Raw genomic sequence first — 19,791 nt, forward strand, 5'->3', positions numbered from 1 at the left:
ATTATATAACTTCACTCCTAACAATATACACAGTCTGCCTAAATGTGATAAAGTGATTATCATAAAATGGCAGATGCCTTGGGAGATTTTGAAAGTTAGGTTGCTGTTCTCTCCGCTGTGTTATTTTTAGCAACAAAAATTCAGTAATTAGGGTTTTAAGTAATACTTTTTCTGGTGATGCACCAAATGAGAGAAAACTGAATTTTTATTTTGGCTATCTGGTTATGGCCTGAGCATGTGCATTTCTCTCAGTACAAGAAGTAATATGGTGTGATGGTCAAGAGCATGATTGGAGGAAGCCTGTGTGGGTTGGAATCCTAGCTTTGTCACTTAGGGTACCATAGCACAAAGTTGAATATAGTTTTTCTCACCCAAAAAGCTGTTGCTCCTGAATTCTTCTCACTGCAAATAATCCAGCCATCTTACTGGTTGGGAGGTTGGAGGTGTAAGAAGGGAAATAGCCAAATCCCTAAAACATTAAGAGAAAGATAAAGAAAAGATGAGCATCAAATACATGTATGGCCTCTTCCTTTTTTTTCTACTAACTTGAGGCAAAGATTCTTTACTTTAGTGTTTTAGAGGGCTGGATACCAACTCTCTGATTGATTGCCTATCGATTCAGACCATAATTTTGATTTCCAGCGATGTGTTCATTACGATGGTTTCCCATCATGAGGGGGCAAATGAGCTATTTTTGAGGTTTTTAGTAAACTGATTTTACCTAGAGGAAACTTTAAAGCCTGCAAATTGGAATGGAACTTTTCAGGAGGAAAATGCTAGCTTAGATAAATATTAGGATTTATATTCATAGACAGATCCCAAGGGGTGGCACAGAGAGGTAGCTCGAAACATGTTGGATGGCAAGTTAAGAGTCACAGTGACTCAGTATAATACATTTTGTGTGGGGAACTTGTCATGTTTATTACTGCTTCCCTATCATCAACAATATTTAATACTTATTATTTATGCTGTTTTGAGTAGCCGACATATGGCAATGGTAGAAGTAGCTTGTAGAAGGTATTTCGATGCAAATTCATTTTTACTAGAAAAGAAATGCTCTCTATGGCTTTTCTAGGTTGTTCTCTTCCACACACACACCCCCGCCTACCCCCCACCTTTTTTTCAGTACTGCTTAGTTTTCCTTCTGTGCTAAGTCCTCATTTTCCTTCCTTGCCATTTTCCATTTATCCATATTTTGAAACAAAAAACCCCGAAAGTTTACTTCTTTTTATTTAGGCTGTGGTATAATTGATTTTATTTTTCTTCTTTAAATGAGAGCGTAGGAGATGGAGGGGAGGGAGAGAGGAAATAAGGAACAGCTTTTCTTCACTAGGGCTTTAAGTTTTAGTTGATGTGTCTACGGTTGTCTTTGTGTCTGTGTGTGTGTGTTCTGTAGTATCCTAAGTTGTATGTACAGAATATGACCTGTAAATATATTTTTCCATCTGTTTTATTTTTTAAACAGCTTTATTGAAGTGAAATGGACCTGTAATAAACAACATATTTTTATAGTGTACATTGTGATAAGATTGACTTGTGCATACACACCTGTAAAGCAGTTACTGTAATCAAGATAGTGAACCTAACCACTACCCCCCAAAGTGTCCTCATACCCCTTGGGAATCCCTCTCTCCTACCCTTTTCTTCCCACTCTCTTATTCCTAGGCAACCACTGGTCTGCTTTCTGTCCCTGTACATTGATTTTTGTTTTTTATAATTTCATATAAATGGAAGGAAAATTTTTTTTAAAATTAAAAAAAAACTGGGTGCTTTCATTTAGCATAATTAGAGGCTCGTTTGTTTTGTAGCATGTACAGTAGTTCACTCCTTGTTGCTAACCAGTGTTCCATTGTATGGATACACCACAGACTTTTTTTTTAAAGATTTATTTATGTGAGAGAGAGAGTACATGTAGTGGGGGGTGGGGGGACAAGAAAAGAGGGAGAGAATCTCAAGCTGACTCCCCACTGAACACTGAGCCTGATGTAGAGCTTGATCTCACGACTCTGAGATCATGACCTGAGCCCAAATCAAGAGTTGGATGCTTAACTGAGTCAGTCACCCAAGTGCCTCTACACTACAGATTTTTTAAAATATCTGTTCAGCTCTTGATGGATATTTGGGTTGTTTGTAGCTTCTGGCTATTACAGATAAAGCTACCAAAAATTCTTTGAGTGAACAAGCTCATATTTCTCTTGAGTCAAGCCCTAAGAGTGGAATGTCTGTCGAGATTGTATATTGGATATATGTTTAACATTTTGGGAAACTGATGAACTGTTTTTTTTTTTTTAAAGATTTTATTTATTTATTCATAGAGACAGAGCAGAGACACAGGCAGAGGGAGAAGCAGGCACCATACAGAGAGCCTGTCGTGGGACTCGATCCCGGGTCTCCAGGATCACGCCCTTGGCTGCAGGCAGCGCTAAACCGCTGCACCACCAGGGCTGCCCACGAAATGTTTTTTTTTTTTCCCCAGAGTGGTTATATTTTTTTACATTCTCCCCAGGAATGTGCAAGAGTTTTTGTGAACTCTTGATATGGTCAGTTGTCTTCATCTTAGCCATTCAGACAGGTGTGTAGTGGTATCTCGTGCTTTTAATTTTCACTTCCATAAATACTGATAATCTTAAACATTTTATGTGCATATTTGCTATCTGTGTGTCTTCTTGGGTGAAATGTCTGTGTCTTTCATGCAATTAAAAAAAATAACTATTTGTTTCCTTATTATATTTTGATAATTTTAAAATGTATTTTGGATACATCCTTTCTCAGATACGTGTTTTGCAAATGTTTTATTCAGTCTGTGGCTTGTCTTTTCCTTCTTTTACTAGTATCTTTTAAATAGCATCAATTTTGATGAAGTCCCAGTTTATCATTCTTTCTTTTTTTTAACTGTACTTTTGGTGATGTACCAAAAATCTTTGCCTAACCCAAAGTCACAAAGGTTTTCTTTTATATTTTCTTCTAGAAGTTTTATGGTTTTAGGTTATACTTTTAGATCTGTGATCTGTTTTGAATTCATTTTTATGTAAGATATGAGATTAGGATCCAAGTTTGCTTTGGAATATGAATGCCTAATTATTCGAGTACCACTTGTAGGAAAAAGGAAAAGCTCTCTTTTCTCCTCTAAATTGTCTATTGAGTGGACTATACAGTTTTTCTATTTTAGTTTTCTAGTGTGGCAAATTACATTGATTTTGTTTTAATATTAAGGCAGTACCACATTTCTGTGATAAACCCAGCTAGGGCATGATGTATTATTTGTTTATTTATCTTGTTGAATTTGAATCTTGTTGATTTTATTTCTGTTCCCTTGCTTATTTGGGGTTTAATTTATTCTTTTTTTCTCTGACTCTTCAATATAGAAAGTGAAGTCTTTGGTTTAAGGCCTGTCTTTTTATATAGGTGTTGAATGATACAAATTTACCACTGAATACTACTTTACTAGTAACATCCCTTAAAGTCTGTTGTGTTTTCCTTTTCATTTGGTTCAAAATACTTTCTAGTTTCTCTTTCTTTGGGGTTTTCCAGATATCTTTCTGTTATTGATTTTTACTTCAGTTTCTTTTAAAACATTTTATTTATTTATTCGTGAGAAATAAAGGGAGAGAAAGAGGCAGAGACACAGGAAGAGGGAGAAGCAGGCTCCATGCAGGGAGCCTGATGTGGGACTTGATCCCAAGACTCCAGGATCATGCCCTGGGCCGAAGGCAGGCACTAAACTGCTGAGCCACCCAGAGATTCCCCCTTCAGTTTTTATTGTAATAAGAGAAATAGCTGGTATACATTAAACCCTTTTAAATTGAGATTTGTTCAATGGCCTAAAATATGGCTTATCTTGATAAATGTTCCATATGCACTGGGAAAGAATATGTTTTCTATTCCTGTTGGATGGAGTGTCATTTAGGTGAGGGACATATCAATTAGGTAAAATTAGTTGATAGCTTTATTCAGATCCTCTGTATCCTGATTTTTTTGTTTACTTGTTCCATCAGTTACTCCAACAGAGAAGTATTTAAATCTCCAGCCATGGTTGTGGATTTGTCTGTTTCTTCTTATAGTTCCATCAATATTTGCTTCATGTATTTTGAAACTCCTGTTATTATTAAATACATTAACATTTAGGATTATTATGTCTTGTTGATTAATTGTCCTCTTTATGAATAGGAAATAAACTCCTTTATCCCCACATTTCTTCTTGGCTTTTATATATGCCTTAATTTTTTTGTGTCTTTGATTTTTTTTTTCTTAAGCATTTGAAGAGGAATTCTGGGTTACACAATATAAACCTCTTAACAATTTTTAATATCTTGCCAGATTGCCCTCCAGAAAGACTGTGCAGATTGATACTTGTCTAAGTGTTCTTTAAGTGTTTTTACAGAGATTGGAGATCTGGTCTTTTAAAATTTAAGATACGTATAAAGATTGACTGAAATGTAGTATTCTGTTGACCACAGGATAAAATACACTACCATTTGTGTAATCTGCTTGGTAGAAGATTAAAATTATGTGGATATTTTTTACATTATTATCAATTTTATTTCATATCTCTTTTAATGTTTCATAGGCATAAACCAAAAATGGATATCATATTTCTATAGTAGAGATATGTAAGCAGAGAGGATATTTGTTTAAAGTTTTTAATTTTTTTGTAGCATCTTCAATTAATATACTAGAGATGATTTTCAAAACTATATACTTATGTTTGGTTAGATAGAATGTTTGACTTTAAATAAGTTAGTATAGAAGGAAGTTTTATATATAAAATCAGATGTTTGTAAAGGTACTTTCCAAGATTATGAAATATGTGATTAGATCTGATAGGGATTTGTGGCTGCTTAAGCTTTGGTAGTGCCTGGTACAGATAGTAAAGTAATCCATTTGATTTATAGATCTTTTTGATATGTAAAAGATTTCCTAGGGAAAGTTTTACACATCAGCCTAGAATTGCACATTATATTTATAATCTCTTATAAAAATTGAGCGCAAAGAGCAGTGATGTGTTTGGTAATTCTGAACTGTCCTTTTCATACAGGAGTCTTCCAGAACCTCTTATGACCTATGAGTTACATGGAGATTTCATTGTTCCAGCCAGTAAGTATTATGTAGAGGCACAGAGACAGTTGGGTCATTGACAGTGTGTTTACACTAAAATTTCCTCTTGAAAAATCTAACTTAATGCTCTTGTAATCTGTGTTAAAGATAGAAGTCACTTTAGAAGATGTTTGATTTCTTTCCTCTTTTAGAGACTATTAATATATTCATTCATTCATTCACATTTTTTATTGCCTACTGTCTGCTAGTCACTGGTAGATTACTGGGTACATGGAGCTGTGAGGGATTTCTGCCCTCTGGAGTCCATTTTTCAGAAAGTATTGGGGCTCATACACCTCCCATTATCCCATAAAACATATAATAATGGCATGAGCAAGATGCTTTGGGAACACAGAAGTATTTAACTTGCCGAAGGTTGGGACGATTCACAGATTTGGAGAGATTAACAGGTTGGAAATGGCTTCACATAGATATTTAGTTGGAAATTACAGGCAGAAGGATGATATTGAGATAATGCCAGAAGCCCACACAGTATCTGATAGTGAATTATATGTGATAAAATATTAAATAAAAAAGGCTTAAAAACAAAAGGCCTATAGTTGGTAGAATTTTAATTTGTGATTAAATTTTTCGTGAGTCCTACTCATTTGAAGCTGTCTGTTTTCTCTCTATTATTCATACACCTCAGTTTCTGTGTTTGACACATGGTGTTTGATCATCAGTCTTCTGAAATACATGGGTGTGAGGTATTTAATAGTTAAGGATATGAAAGTTGAGACATGTTAAGTAACTTGCCAGGTTATAGGGATCTTTATTTAAAATTCAAAACCCTAGCTCCACTGGCTAAAACCTGAGGGATTGGTTTTCACAGGTGCACTGACAGTAGCTATAATTGTATTTTCATTTCCTTTTTTTTTTTTTTTTAATTCTTCCCCCTTGGATGTATTCCATAGTTTAATCTCCTGAAAAATTTAGAGCAATCCCTTTGGGTCCTATGGTACTGCTGCCCGAACATTGCTTTAAATGTTATCTTCTTGTGAGGTCTTTGCTGCAGCCAGTGTGTTACAGAGAAAAGCAATGTGTAGGCCCAACTAGACTGTACCTATAAAATAGGCTTTTGGAAAAGGCAAAAAATATGGTTCTACTCACTCCTGTTTTTGTGTGGAAGAGGATTTTTTTTTTTTTTTTTTGAGAGTTTATGTGATCAAGGAAGTGGGGGAAAATTTTCTTGGCAAAAACTCAAGCAAAGGCTTAGTTGTTTTGATTCCTTCCCTGTGGCATTTTTGGCAAACTAGGGAAAGAGAAATTGAACTCTCTTTGGAGGACAGTTGTTTCATGTTGTTCGCCTTAGAGACTGGAAAAAGCAGAAGAATGCCAGTTTTAATCTAGAATCATTTGAGAGTTGGAGAAAGATAAAGTGATTATGGAGTGAGGTTTTAAGTGATCACAAGTTCGTGTCATTATGATTATCACGCCTTACAATGGAAGTCCTTGTGTTTGAAATTCTAACGTCAATGTTTTTTACCAGATAAAGTCTTTGTAAGAGGTAGGAACTTATTAATGAAGTCTGTGGTGGTAGGAAGTGAGTTTAAAGAGTTTGTTGTGGCTGTCCTTGCAATGTAGTAGAAGAGATTGCGTAAATATAAACAGTATCATCACCTGCTAGACTGGGGCCTTTTGTGTTTTGCCTCCCAGCTTTCTGGGGATGTTGTAATAGAGTCTCCAACAATGATTTGAATAACAGGCCTGTTCCAAAGAAATACTATAGCTACTGTAATCATTGGCATGTATTTGCACCCAAGTGGAGCTGCTGTTAGAACGGGACCTGTAGTTACCTTATTTAATGAGAAAAAGTACATCTGTTAAGCTGGTGTATCCAGTATTCCCAATGTGGACTTTAATTTTTTATTTGAATCTCTGTGAGCACCCCTCTCGGTACTCACTGTGCCTCTCTTAGGAAAGAGTGTAGAAGCAAATTCTCTAATCTCTTGCACATGTACTTGCAAGTATTGCATAAAAACAGTTACAGAAGTCAGGTGGCCAAAATTAGTCTTCCCTTTTCAATATTGTTGGGAAATTGGAATTGTGGTCAGGCTATCATTTTCCATTAACAGCGGCATAGATGGCCTTGTTGTGCGAAAATGTCTGTTAGCAGAACTGCCTGCTAAAATTATCAAGCATCGCCAATCTTTGTTACTGCCTCTCATATGAGCATGGATAAGAATTTTTGATTCCTTTTGGTCATGTTGCGAAGGTTTCCATCTGTTCTGGGCTGTTGAGATGGTCTCTTTTGCTCCCCCTGCTGAGAGTTCTGAAGGTTACTCCTGGGTCCCTTTATTTTCTCTCCTTGGTTTCTTCTCCAGTGGCTTCTGTTGAGAACCCATGGGTTAATTTCCGGACTGCCTAATATAAATATGAATTTTATTTTTTTGATACCACAAAAGACAAATATTTTTTGCTCTTAATTCTTAAAAAATACTGACTATTCAGTGTTAAATGCATTGGGAAATTATTATTATTATAATTTTTTTTGAAAATTAAGAGAGTTAACTTAAACCCTCTCAGCTGAGAGAGTTAACTAAAATTGCTGAAGGGAAGTAGAGTCCATCTGTCTAGGAAAACCATTCCTTTGTTTCTCCTTTACTCTCACACACAATACTTGATTTCTGACACCTTTGGTCACCAGCTGTGTGGGTTTTTCCCCCCACACTAACCAATTCTGCGACGCCAGCCAGGTGTCATACAATTCAATTCAGTTCTGATTCTACCTGCGTGAAGTTAGCATCAGGTCCCGCAGGGCAAAAGCTCAGTCCTACAAGATGGCCCTCACTCCAGACACCAGTTGTGGGGTCCAGGTTGTCTTCAGGACTTCTGCCTAACCCACTAGAAATCAGTTTCACAACTCCCACCTTAGGTATGATAAATGGCTCACAGAACTCAGGGAAACACAAAGTTGTATTTCCCAGCTTATTCTATGATGAAGGATGTGATAGAGGATACAGATGAAGAGCCAGATAGAGAGATACATACATTAGGTGAGATCCAGAAGTGTCTTGAGTATAGAAGCTTCTGTCCCTGTGGAGTTGGGTGCCACCACCTTGGCATGTAGATGTGTTCACCCTCTTTGAAGTTCACCGGACTCTACTATTTTTATGGAGGTGTCATTATGAAGGCATGATGGATTATGAATTCTCTCTCCCTCTCTAGAGAATGGGAGGTGGGGCTGAAAATTCTGAACTTCTAATTATGGCTTGGTCTGTCTGGTGATCAGCCCCATTTAGGAGTCCACCAGAAATCACCTCATTAGAACAAAAGATGTTCAAGAAATTATCACCCAGGAAATTCCAAAGGACTTAGGAGATCAGTGTCAGACACTCTGACCACTCACAAAATTATGGAGGTTGTTGGAGCTTTGTGTCAGGATCTAGGATCAAAGACTAAATATTAGAATAGAAGATTCTCTGGTACTCCTATGGCTCTAAAGGCTTTTAGGTTCTCTCTGCCAAGAACCAGAAGCAGAGACCAATATATGTTTCTTATTACTTCACACCATCCATCTTGTGAGAAAATAAAATGAGCTTTTATTTAATTTTTAAAGACATTTTATTTATTTGAGAGAGCAAGAGTGCACAAGTGGGGGGGGGGGCAGAGGGAGAGGGAAAAGCAAACTCCCCACTGAGCAGGGAGCTGGACATGGGGCTCGATCCAAGAACTCTGGGATCATGACCTGAGCTGAAGGCAGATGCTTAGCCCACTGAACCACCTATGTAACCCTATAATGATCTTTTAGTATAAAAATTCCTAAGATGAAAACACGGTTTACTTGGCCTGTGCAGGAATGCAAAAGATTGTGCCCATCTGGAGAAGGCTATTAGGTGTCTACCTGGATGTGTTTTTCTATGGCATTTATTACCTCTGAGAATGTTGCAGTTCAAGGTCAGAGCCCTTGATAGATCATATTGATAAAAATTGGACCCATTCAGGATTGGACTCCCATTAAGCTTAGTTTGAGAATGACTGCCAAAGCCTGGATGCCTCTTATGGCATCTTAAAAAATATTTTTCTTCTGAACAAGGACACTTGCTTGCTATGTTCTGTATGTTTCTTTCTGTAGTCAAGTTACCTGGGAAGCAAAATCATAATCACGACGTTCTTAAGTCATGATGAAAAATAAAACTATCAGGGGATACAGGGCACAGCTGGATATATTCATTTCCCATTGGGTAGGATCTCCCACAGAAGAACTTGAACTTGTGCTCCCGCAGAAGCACCTGAGTGGCTCAGTCAGTTAAGCGTCTGCCTTTAGCTGGGGTCAAGATCTCAGGATCCTGGGATTGAGTCCCACATCAGGCTCCCTGCTCTTTGGGGAGCCTACCTCTCCCTCTGCCTCTGCCGTCCTCTCTCTTTTCCTCTCATGAATAAATAAATAAAAAAAGAAGAAGAACTCGAATATTTAATGTCTGTTGGGTGAAGCACCTTGGGAAGTGTTTGGGTATTTATTGCTAATGCTTTTCTAAAATTAGAGTACTAATGGCTTATGACATTTAAATATTGAAATAATTTAATATTTATCTGTACAAGTATCTCTGATAAGCTCCAGTAAGCCACAATCATATCTTTTTCAGTCTCCGTTAGTTGGCGCAGCATCATAAGCACATACATTAAGCGTTGTGGTTGCTGATTTCTAGTTTCACAATAAAAAATGCTTTTTCTCTTTTATGGTAAACTCCTAATTCCCTAGTGTATGTTAGGAACTTGGCATCATGATTAATTCAGCATCCTAGATTTTAAGTTATGCTTTTAATTATATAATTTATATAAATTAAAACAATGAAATGCATATAGCAGAAGCAACTGAAGATAATTTATCTCATTATGTAATTTATCATTTAGAAAGTTTTTTTTTGAGTAACTTAAAGTTACTATTATGTTGCAGCTACATGGAAATGACTATTTAGTAGAGATTTATGATTAATGTCAAAACAAAATGGAGAAAAAAGTAGCTTTACTTTAAAAGCCTTACTTCCAGGGGTGCCTGGGTTGCTCATTGGTTACATGCCCGACTCTTGATTTGGGCTCAGATCATGATCTCAGGGTCCTGGGATCAAGCCCTGAGTCTGACTCTGTGCTAGGTGGGGAGCCTACTGGAGATTTTCTCTCTCTCCCTCCCTCTGACCATCTGCCCCTGCTCTCTCTCTTTCTCAAATAAATAAATAAATAAATCTTAAAAAAGAAAAAAAATCTTATTTCCAAATATTCTTCTTTTTGAAAGAGGGAAGAAGCAGGCTTCAAAAAAATGCCTGTGTGATTTCAAATGAAGATAGGTGTCGTAGGGGCACTCAGAGAAGGAAGTGGAAGGCTTTGACTCTGTTTTTCAAAACTGATTCTACTATTTTTAGAAATGAAGAACTTTAACCTTAGAGGGTGGGAAATGATTTCTCTGGCTTGTGTTTCTGAAAAATTAATAAATCCCCAAATATTAAAATTAGGTTTTCTTTGGAGAAAGATCCTACTAATGACAAGATAGATAACATGAGTTAGAACTAGCTTTTTAGTGCAAAGTTTTAGAAAATTTTCAGTTTTTGAATGTATGTAATTCTTATCATAGGCAGTTATCCTTTTATTCCTTTGGAATTTTTCAGAGTCCTGACTTTAATTTTTTCCTCTAATTTTATTTTTAAAATTAAAGCTGTGAATTGAAAATGTTAGTTTTTAAAAATTACTTTCATTTTTCTCCAGCTTTGATATAATGAGGTATTATCTTGGTTTTAACTCCAGATAAAAAACTTGATTACAATTTATCACCTAATTTGTGAGACTTTTTGAAGTATTGTATTTGAAGTATTGACACACAATGTTACATTAGTTTCAAATTTACAACATAGTGATTTGACAAGTCTATTTGTTATGCTATATTCATCACAAGTGTAGCCACCGTCTATCACCATATAGTGTTATTATGATATCATGGCCTATATTCCTTATGCTGTGCCTTTCATCCCTGTGACTTACTCATTCTATAACGGAAAGCTTGTACCTTCCACACCCCTTCACCCACTAAACCCTACCCTCACCCTTCCCTCTATAACCACCTGCTTTTTTTCTGTATTTATGAGTCTGAGTTTTTTGTTTGTTTGTTTTTGTTTTTTAGATTACACATTTAAGTGAAATCATACAGTATTTGTTTTTTTCTGACTTCTTTCACCCCTCTAGGTCCATCTGTGTTCTTGCAAATGGCGGGATCTCATCTATTTTATGGCTGAGTGATATTCCTCACCTAACTCTTTAGATAGTTGTACTTTTGTTTTCAGTGACAAAATTAGTCTGTATCTAAGAGTTTTTTTTAAAAAAGATTTTGTTAGAGAGAGAGAACAAGCACGAGTTGGGGGAGAGGCAGAGAGGGAGAGGGAGAAGCAGGCTTCCTGCTGAGCAGGGAGTGCACTGTGGGGCTCAATCCCAGGACCTTGGGATCATGACCTGAGCTGAAAGCAGATGCTTAACCAACTGAGCCACCCAGGTGCCCCCAATCTAAGAATTTTTATTATGTAATATGATTTGATTATTTATATTCTGCTTTATCAGGTTCCTTTTCATTTCTTAGCCTTTTTGCTTTCTTTTTTCTTTAGCAACAGCTGTGTCCTGTGTTGTAAGATCTCATTCCTCACTCTAAAACATTACTATTGGAAGTGTAAACTGGAACAGATTTATCTGTACAGTCACTGAAAGCAACTTAAATGTTCATAGAATCGATGCTGTGGTGTTCCTTTTAATGACATGGAGAGATATCCATAGTATATTAAATGAGATAGTCTTGTTTGCACATTTCATTATGAAAAAAGGAAGCAAAATTCTGAAAAGATTAAATCTAAAATTTACTAGCCTCAGGGTGAGATTTATTATAGGTAACTTAATGTAAGTGAACTTTTTGTTGAAACATAATAGAAATGTGCACCAATAATAAGCATACAGCTTTATGAATATTCACAACTTAAAGATAACCTTGGAATCAAAAAATGTCAGATGTATCTTCCCCAAATTTAACTCTGTTCATATCTCTTCCCAGCCTTTTTTTACCATGACTGATTTCAAAGCCAACAGTAAGGACAGATTCTTCCATTTAGCTCTTACAAACTAGAGTTTGGCCTCGGACTTCCCATATGCTTGAGGTGTTCTCTCTGCCTAGGCCGTGCATTTTCTCCTACTGTTTGCAGAATCTGGAGTGTGCCCCTTCCTCCCCAGTTCTCCCTTTCTTCTTTGAATTATCTGTTCTTCAAGACCCAACTCAAATGCCCTCCCTTACATGAAACTCATCTTCAGCTTCTCCTTCCAGCTCTCCATGAGCCTCCAAGCAGTCTCTACCGTTCCTTCCACTGCCTTAACTGATCACAGGATTCTCATTAGTCGCTTCTTTGACACTACTGAAAACTTTAATGGAATTCTCAATAGCAAGCATTTTATTGATGTGTTTGATATTTTCTGTCGAGAACATGAGAAAGGGAATTTGGGCACATCGTTTGTTAATAAGAGCCATGGAGAATTTATTCCAGAGTCTAAGGGGGAAAGTGAATGTATTCATTCCCTAGGGTGGCTGGATGGCTTTCATCAATTAATCAATCTACCAATCAGTCAATAAATAAATAAGTAAATAAATTAGTAAATTCATTCCTTCATTTACTCACTCACAGTTCTAGAGAATGGAAGTCCAAAATCAAGGTGTAGGTTGGCAGGGCCGACCTCTAAGTTCCAGGGAAGGCTTTTCCATACTCCTTCCAGCATATGGTGGTTCCCGGCAGTCCTTGGCATTTCCTGGTTTGTAAACACACCACTCCGATCTCTGCCTCCATTGTCACATGATATATTCTCCTGTGTCTATATTCACATTCACATGGCCATTTTCTCTTTGTGTCTTTGTTTTCTTATAAGGGCACCAGACATACTAGATTAAGGGACCACCCTACTCCAGTATGATCTCATCTTAACTGATGGCTTCAGCAATGACCTTATTCCCAAGTAAGGTCATTATGTTAAGCATGGCTTTTTATTCTGATGTTTTGACATCTGGAGCCTTACTGACCCTGGGGAGACTGCCCTTCCTGGGGTTAACCAAGTCCTTGAGGTAGTAAACTGAATATACTTTCCATGTGCCAACCAATCCAGAGCCCATTTTCTCACTTTTACTCTGTCTTTTGGGCTCTTCCACTCCATGTCAATATTCATTCTTCTGCCCTGATCACCTCAGGGCCAGGTACCTGATGCCTGACACAGCCCCTGTGCCCCAGAGCCTGCTAAAATAATTCAAACCAACCAATCCTAAGCCGGCTTACTCTGCCTCGCCTGTTTTTTCACATGGAAGGCACAATAAAGCCTCTTGCCCACATTTTTCTCCTCTTTTCTCTGCCTCTTGACTGACCCTGGCATACCATGCCTCCTGTTTCTAAGGACTGTGAGTATAAACCTCTTCCTTCCACTCAGTCATTTCCATGTCTGCGTGTCTTACCATACCTGATTCAAACAAATCCTAGGTACATTTTAAAACAGTCATGTTCTGAGACACTCAGGGATTAGAACTTCAGTGTGTCCTTTTGGGGGAATAAAACTCAACCCTAAGAGGGAAGAACCTATTTGCCCATATTTTATTTGCATTCCATCATAGGGCAGTGACAGTGATGCGACTCTGCAAATGATGAGCAGACTTGAACTGTAGTGTGCAGGAAGGAGAAGCTGTAGTAGCCCTCTGTTGTTAAATATCATCCTAGGGGAAGGCACTTGTTGCATTCACACTGAAAGTATCTCATAGGAGAGGTACAGAGGACTAAGGAATACAGCAAAAGATAGGTCCCCCACCTTTTTTTTTTGAAAAGTGACAAAATACATTTAAATTCTCTGTTTAAAGATATTGAACAGATGAACTGTTGTAATGGTTGATTTTTAGGACTGTATTTGATTCTGAGTAATCTATTTTTTTTCTTTTTTCTTTAAAGAAAGTGGAAGCCCAGAATCTCGTGTTAATGCTATCCATTTCTTGGTACACAAACTGCCAGAGAAAAATAAAGAAATGTTGGATATTTTGGTGAAACATTTAACAAAGTAAGCCTCTTTCTCTCCTACTTTCTTTGCTTCGCTCTGGGTGCCATGCAGGGTTCTTGGATTTGTAACGGTTGGAAGTGGGGCTCTCTACACAATACCAGGACCACGCCTGGAAAGCCAGGCTGGACAGTTGACTCACTGTGTATGTTTTGGACAAGAGCATTGAAATATGATGCTTTCGTGAAGTAGTATAATTATTTGCTTAACATCACTGCCAGCAACTTGGGGTTTGATTGGAAGTAAAAGAAGAGAATATTATCCACTTCCCTGTACACAGATTCTGGAAATGTGATTATAAGTCTGTTAGTGAATTTAGTCTAGTTTCACACCTACCTAACTCTAAATTTGAACATGGCCTTTAAATTAGTTTAATCCAGTAATAGGTAGTTATTTCATAGGATCCATTCTAGTCTTTTTACTCCTTTAAAAAGCAAGCAAAATGTAATCATTTCATGGAGAAATTAGCCCCCTCTTCAAATATAAATGACTCTTAAATCACTGTAATTGCAGAATTTTAGAGGTAAGAGGAAGCTGAGGAATGCTGTTTTAGAATGCTTTAAATTCAGTTATATTATTTATTATGTTTTTGTTTTACATAAAAAGAAACGGAAAGTCAGACGATATTACATCCTCCAAAATGTCCTACTGCTAGTGTAGCCATTCATTCATTTAGCCAACACATATTTACAGAATGCCTTTTTTAGGTGCTAGTGGATACATAGTCAAACAAGATAGATGAATTCCTTACTTTCATGAAGTCCCTTCTTTCTAAGAGAGAAAAGATCATAAACAGATTACAAATAAAAATACAAAATACTTTCAGGTAATAAGTGGTTAAAAAAAACAAGCTACAATGAGGGGTTAGAGAATGTATATCGGCTATGGGACTACGAAGAGGGTTATTATGGAAGGTATCTTAAGGGTGAGACCTTTGAACTGAGACCTGAATTAAGTGTCAGGGCTTCTGAGAACAGTTGTATAGGTTGATCACTGCACAGTGAATTGGGCCAAAGAGGTGAATATGGGTGCTCTGACCAAGTTCTATGTAGCTAATTCTAACAGAGGTACCATACAGTCTGGTCATTACTGGAAGCCAGGGATATAATAGTCTAGGGAAAAAGAGGATACTAAAAATAGAGGGAAATGGTAAAAGAAGATCTTCGAGGGGCACAAACCTAGCATAAACATGGAATTATTAAGGAAGCCATTGTGGTTACAGCCAAGCATCAAGAACAGAGGAATAGTAGGAAGGTAGGCAGGGGCTTCATCACTTCCTAGGGTCTTGTCAGATCCTATTATTTCAGAAGCAGACATTGAGGACAGTTGAATATCTTGACTCCTTGTTTTTAAGGAAATAAAGAGTTAGCAGAAGATTGTATATTCCCCAGCTATTGGCTCTCTTTTGACTGGAGACTTTCTCTCCCCACCTCTTCCATATCAGTGTTTCAAATCACTCCAAGCAGAACCTCATGACTGTGGCAAATCTAGGAGTGGTGTTTGGACCAACTCTGATGAGGCCACAGGAAGAAACTGTCGCTGCCATCATGGATTTGAAGTTTCAGAACATCGTGGTGGAAATCTTAATTGAAAACCATGAAAAGGTAAACTTCCTTTGTTTTTCCTTTCCCGTTTTTTGGCTTTATCTCCATACGAAACTATAAGATTCCCCACTACCTTTAAATGGTTTTGTTATTATTATAATAAAGAGTTTGGTTCTGAGATGTTCCCATTGAGCTTCAGTCTTCCACTGGATTTCCGTAAATCTGAAGTTTACCTGGTCGTCTGTTATCTCATTGGTTTAAGCATTTACCCAGATGCAAATGATTATCTACAATATAATATTGGACTGTTTAGATTCTTTGCAACCTTCAGTCCTATCCTTGGATTTCTCAAATTCTATTTTTGTAACACAGGGAAAATATTTTTGCCAATCTGTGTCACACTCTCCCTAGAAAAACACACTTGTAACTCCCCCTTATGTCCCATATGGTGCTAACAGTTTCCGGGGAGTCACATGCATCCCTGAATCTGGGAACCCCAGGTTAAGAATTTTGGTTTATAATGAATAATCTCTTTAGTGACACAGCTTTTTACTTGTTTCTCTATGATCTGGGGACTATAAGAGTCTTCAAAATACAATAGATTCTTTCAAGAACTTTTATGTAGTTTTTTTCTCATTATCATTATAGTTCAGGACCTTGCTTATAATTTTACTCACTTCTTTTAAGATAGGAAATTTGAGAACTGTTAAAATGCTTGGTTACTCATTTGTTTATTAGAGGTTTGTTTGTTTGTTTGTTTGCTTGTTTTCAACTGAGATTGCACTATATGCCAAGCGTGTATGAGGTACTAGGCTGCGAAGATGAACAATACAGTCCCCGATGGAAAGCAGCTCACAGTCTGGGAGGTGGAGCCCTATTTTGGGAGTTGCATCCCATAGTATTTGTCCCTGTCTAGCATGCTATATAACTTATTTATTGTCATAGTTATCTATTTTTCCCTGCCAGATACTTGAGGACAGAGATAGTTTTTTATACTTAGAATAATACCTGGTACATATTAAGCATTGAGTTAATGTTTATTGGATGAATTGATGAACTCAGTAAATTTTAAGGAGGGTCAGAGGAGTGGGAAAGAAAGAAACAACAGAGGTATAGTCTCTATGAGCAAGGCAGAGCAAGAGCCTTGTTGCATTTGCTGTTTGCTAGAGCAATTCTAGCTTGTGTGAAGAGTGGTTCCCACTGAAGAGTTCAGTATGAGATCTGGTCAGAGATTTTCTTGTCCATTATAGTGAAAGTAGCTTGCTCATTGTTATAAGAAGGTTTTTTTTTTTTTTTTTGCTTGTTTTTAGATAGGAAGTGGTGCCCTAAGCTATCCAGATAATTTTAAGGAAAGATGGCTAATAAACATTTTTAGATGAAGAAATAATTAGGGGCACCTGGGTGGCACAGCTGGTTAAGTGTCCAACCTTTGGTGTTGGCTCAGGTCATGATCTCAGGATCATGGGATCTAGCCCCACATTGTGCTCTGTGCTCAGTGTGGAGTCTGCTTCAGATTCTCTCTCCCTTTGCCCCCCACCCTCAACCTGCTCACTTGCTTTCTCTCTCTCTCTTTCTCCAATAAATAAAGAAATCTTTAAGAAGAAAAAAGTAAATAGACCCACAAGCTTTGGAACAATGTTTAGTGGTATGGCTATCATTAGATTAAATCCCAATTAGGGAACTTCTATGCAGTTTATTTGTGAAAATACTAGCTCTGGGTCTTGCTCTTGGATGAAAGGATTGCCATCAAATGCTGCAGCTTTCTGTTTTCTTATTTGAAGCTGAGAAGATAAGTCCATGATTTTTCTACTCGGGACGTAGATAGTGCTGCTTTCACCTTGTTAACAAATCCTATAGGAATTTCCAAGTGGCATTGCTGAGGCAATTATAATAGTGATGGCAGATGAAACCAAACCCTCTCTCACAGATGAAGCTTTATAGAGCTAAGGAGAGGGCTTTCTGTTTTCCCCTCTGCCTTTCTGTGACTATGCTAGATAATGCTGTGAATGCATAGCCAATGTGAATTAAAGCACTGACTTTCCTATCAAGGAGGAGGCAAGTGAGATATTGAGTTTCAGATTCTTCATTAAGTGCGTGGGTTTAGATTTGGAAGCACAGGGTTGCTGGGGGTGGGGAGCTGTTAGCTTGGATTAGTTCATATTTCTGAGAACTTAATTTCCCCATTTCCTCTTCTTTTCTCTCCAATTTCATCCTTGTCTACTTTCACTCCCAGCTCTTTATTCCTGCTCAGCTGGACTCCACTTCAGAGTCCAGGCTCTGCTATGAGGAAGGATATTTCTGCTGATGAGAGTGGTTGGGCAGAGAAACTTCACATGGATGCATGTACCCATAGGAGCCTCAAGTTTCCTTGGCAACTGATCCATGTTTACCACCCAAAGATCTCGTGTTTGACTTGAATGTGGTGAGGGAGGGATATGGTTCCTCTTAGGAAATGTTTGAGAACAAAATGAGAAAGAGAGGAAGGAGGATAGAAGGGCTAAAAAGAAGAGTCTTCTGGGGGAAGAAAGAATTATAAGAGATAGGGGAGCAAAAAGCAGGGGCAGTGAGAGAGGGAATGAAGAGGCCTAGATAGTATCTACAAAGGAGAGCTGACGGAAGGGAGAGTGACAATAGAAGGAAGGCCTTTTCTTTCCCTCAGTTACTTATTTTTTCATCCTAGGAATGTGAAAAATGTTGACTCTGACCAGGAAAGTCACTAAAGCAGAAGAGGAAACTTTCAGCATATAATTAAAGCAAGAAAGCTCTAGATTAATTTTAGAGTTAGAAAAAGACCCAAGTTAATCTGCCTTGGAGATCACATTTTATCCTAGCCTCTTCGCTGTTTACGTAAGACCCGTATGTACTCTATAGGAAACTTAATCCACATGTTTTGGCCTCATTCCCACACAATACATTAAGATGTTGTTTTAAAAGAAGTGTTCATGGGCCAAAAATATTATCAAGGTCTTTCTTCCCGTGCAAACCAGAAAATTGCATTTCCCAGGTGGAAAAGGGTGCTGAGAAATTCCCATGGATTTTCAAATTGGGATTGTACCTTAGAATTTATGTATGAATTTTTCATAAGTTTGTTCTTTTTTGCTTTTTAAAAAAGATTTTATTTATTTATTTGAGAGAGAGCACAAGTGAGCACGAGCTGCGGGGGAGGAGTTTAGGGAGATGGAGAAGCAGACTCCCCATTGAGCAGGGAGCCTAGTGCAGGGCTCAGTCCCACAACCCTGGGATCATGACCTGAGCGGAAGGCAGACGCTTAACCAACTGAGCTACCCAGGAGCCCCCATATGTTTTGTTCTTGACAAAATATACTTCTTATGGATTGATGCACTACATTTGTGATGAGCACCTGCATGGAGTCAGATGTGGTGTGAGATTTGAGGGAAGTGAAGGCAATGAGTGCAGCAGGGAAAAGATCTGTCCGGCAGTAACTGCAGGATGTCATGGAGAATAAGCTCTCTCAGATGCAGATAAAACTGCCAAGACTTTAGAGGAGAATTTATGTCTGACTGTGAGGAATCTGGAACGTTTCCTGACTATGTGGTTTGCATAGGTTTTAATGGAGTTTGAACAGGTGGAAATGTTTTAAGAGGACATTTCAGGTATGGGGAAATCATGTAATCAGAGAAGCACAGAGAGTAGGTGTGTGTTCTGGGAATGCAGCTTCGGTTGGAACACGGGCAAGTGACATGAGATGTGATTGGAAAGAGATTTGGGCCAGGTGTGGGGAAGTTGGGAATGTCACCATAGGACTTGTGGATATCATTTTATGGGTACCAGGGCCTCTCATGGTTTTTAGGTAAACTGCTTCAGGAAGGTTAATCTGGCAGCAGGTTAGCAAGTAGAAAGTAGAGGGATAACAGACCAGGTGAGAGGTCACACAGCACATAGTTGAGGATATGGTAGTGAGAATGGGAGTTCAAGGGGAGCAGGAGTCATCTCCTGAGGTACAGTGGACACAGTCCAGGGATTGGATCTGTGGGCCATCTCAGAGGGTTATGTTATAAATGATGGTCAGTAGGTCATGACTGAGGACCCAATCCTGGGAGAATCTTGGTGTCATTAATAAAAAGAAGGAAAAATGGGTTTCGGACAA

The 19,791-nt window shown here is 37.9% G+C and overlaps 1 protein-coding gene across 12 annotated transcripts in view; it reads left to right on the top strand.

Annotated features, from left to right (window-relative positions):
- Positions 1-19,791, top strand: part of ARHGAP10 (Rho GTPase activating protein 10) — a 358,414-nt gene that overhangs the window by 246,199 nt on the left and 92,424 nt on the right. For all 12 annotated transcript variants that reach the window (XR_012006112.1, XM_072773557.1, XM_072773558.1 and 9 more), the window contains 3 exons: positions 5,036-5,094; positions 14,037-14,142; positions 15,584-15,743. Coding sequence is in view for 11 of the 12 variants with exons in the window: in XM_072773557.1 (XP_072629658.1) it covers positions 5,036-5,094; positions 14,037-14,142; positions 15,584-15,743 (325 nt within the window). In the remaining variant the exon portion in view is untranslated. The remainder of the gene's footprint in view (positions 1-5,035; positions 5,095-14,036; positions 14,143-15,583; positions 15,744-19,791) is intronic.

This window comes from Canis lupus, chromosome 13 (assembly GCF_048164855.1).
Source record: "Canis lupus baileyi chromosome 13, mCanLup2.hap1, whole genome shotgun sequence".
Classification (NCBI taxonomy): Eukaryota; Metazoa; Chordata; class Mammalia; order Carnivora; family Canidae; genus Canis; species Canis lupus.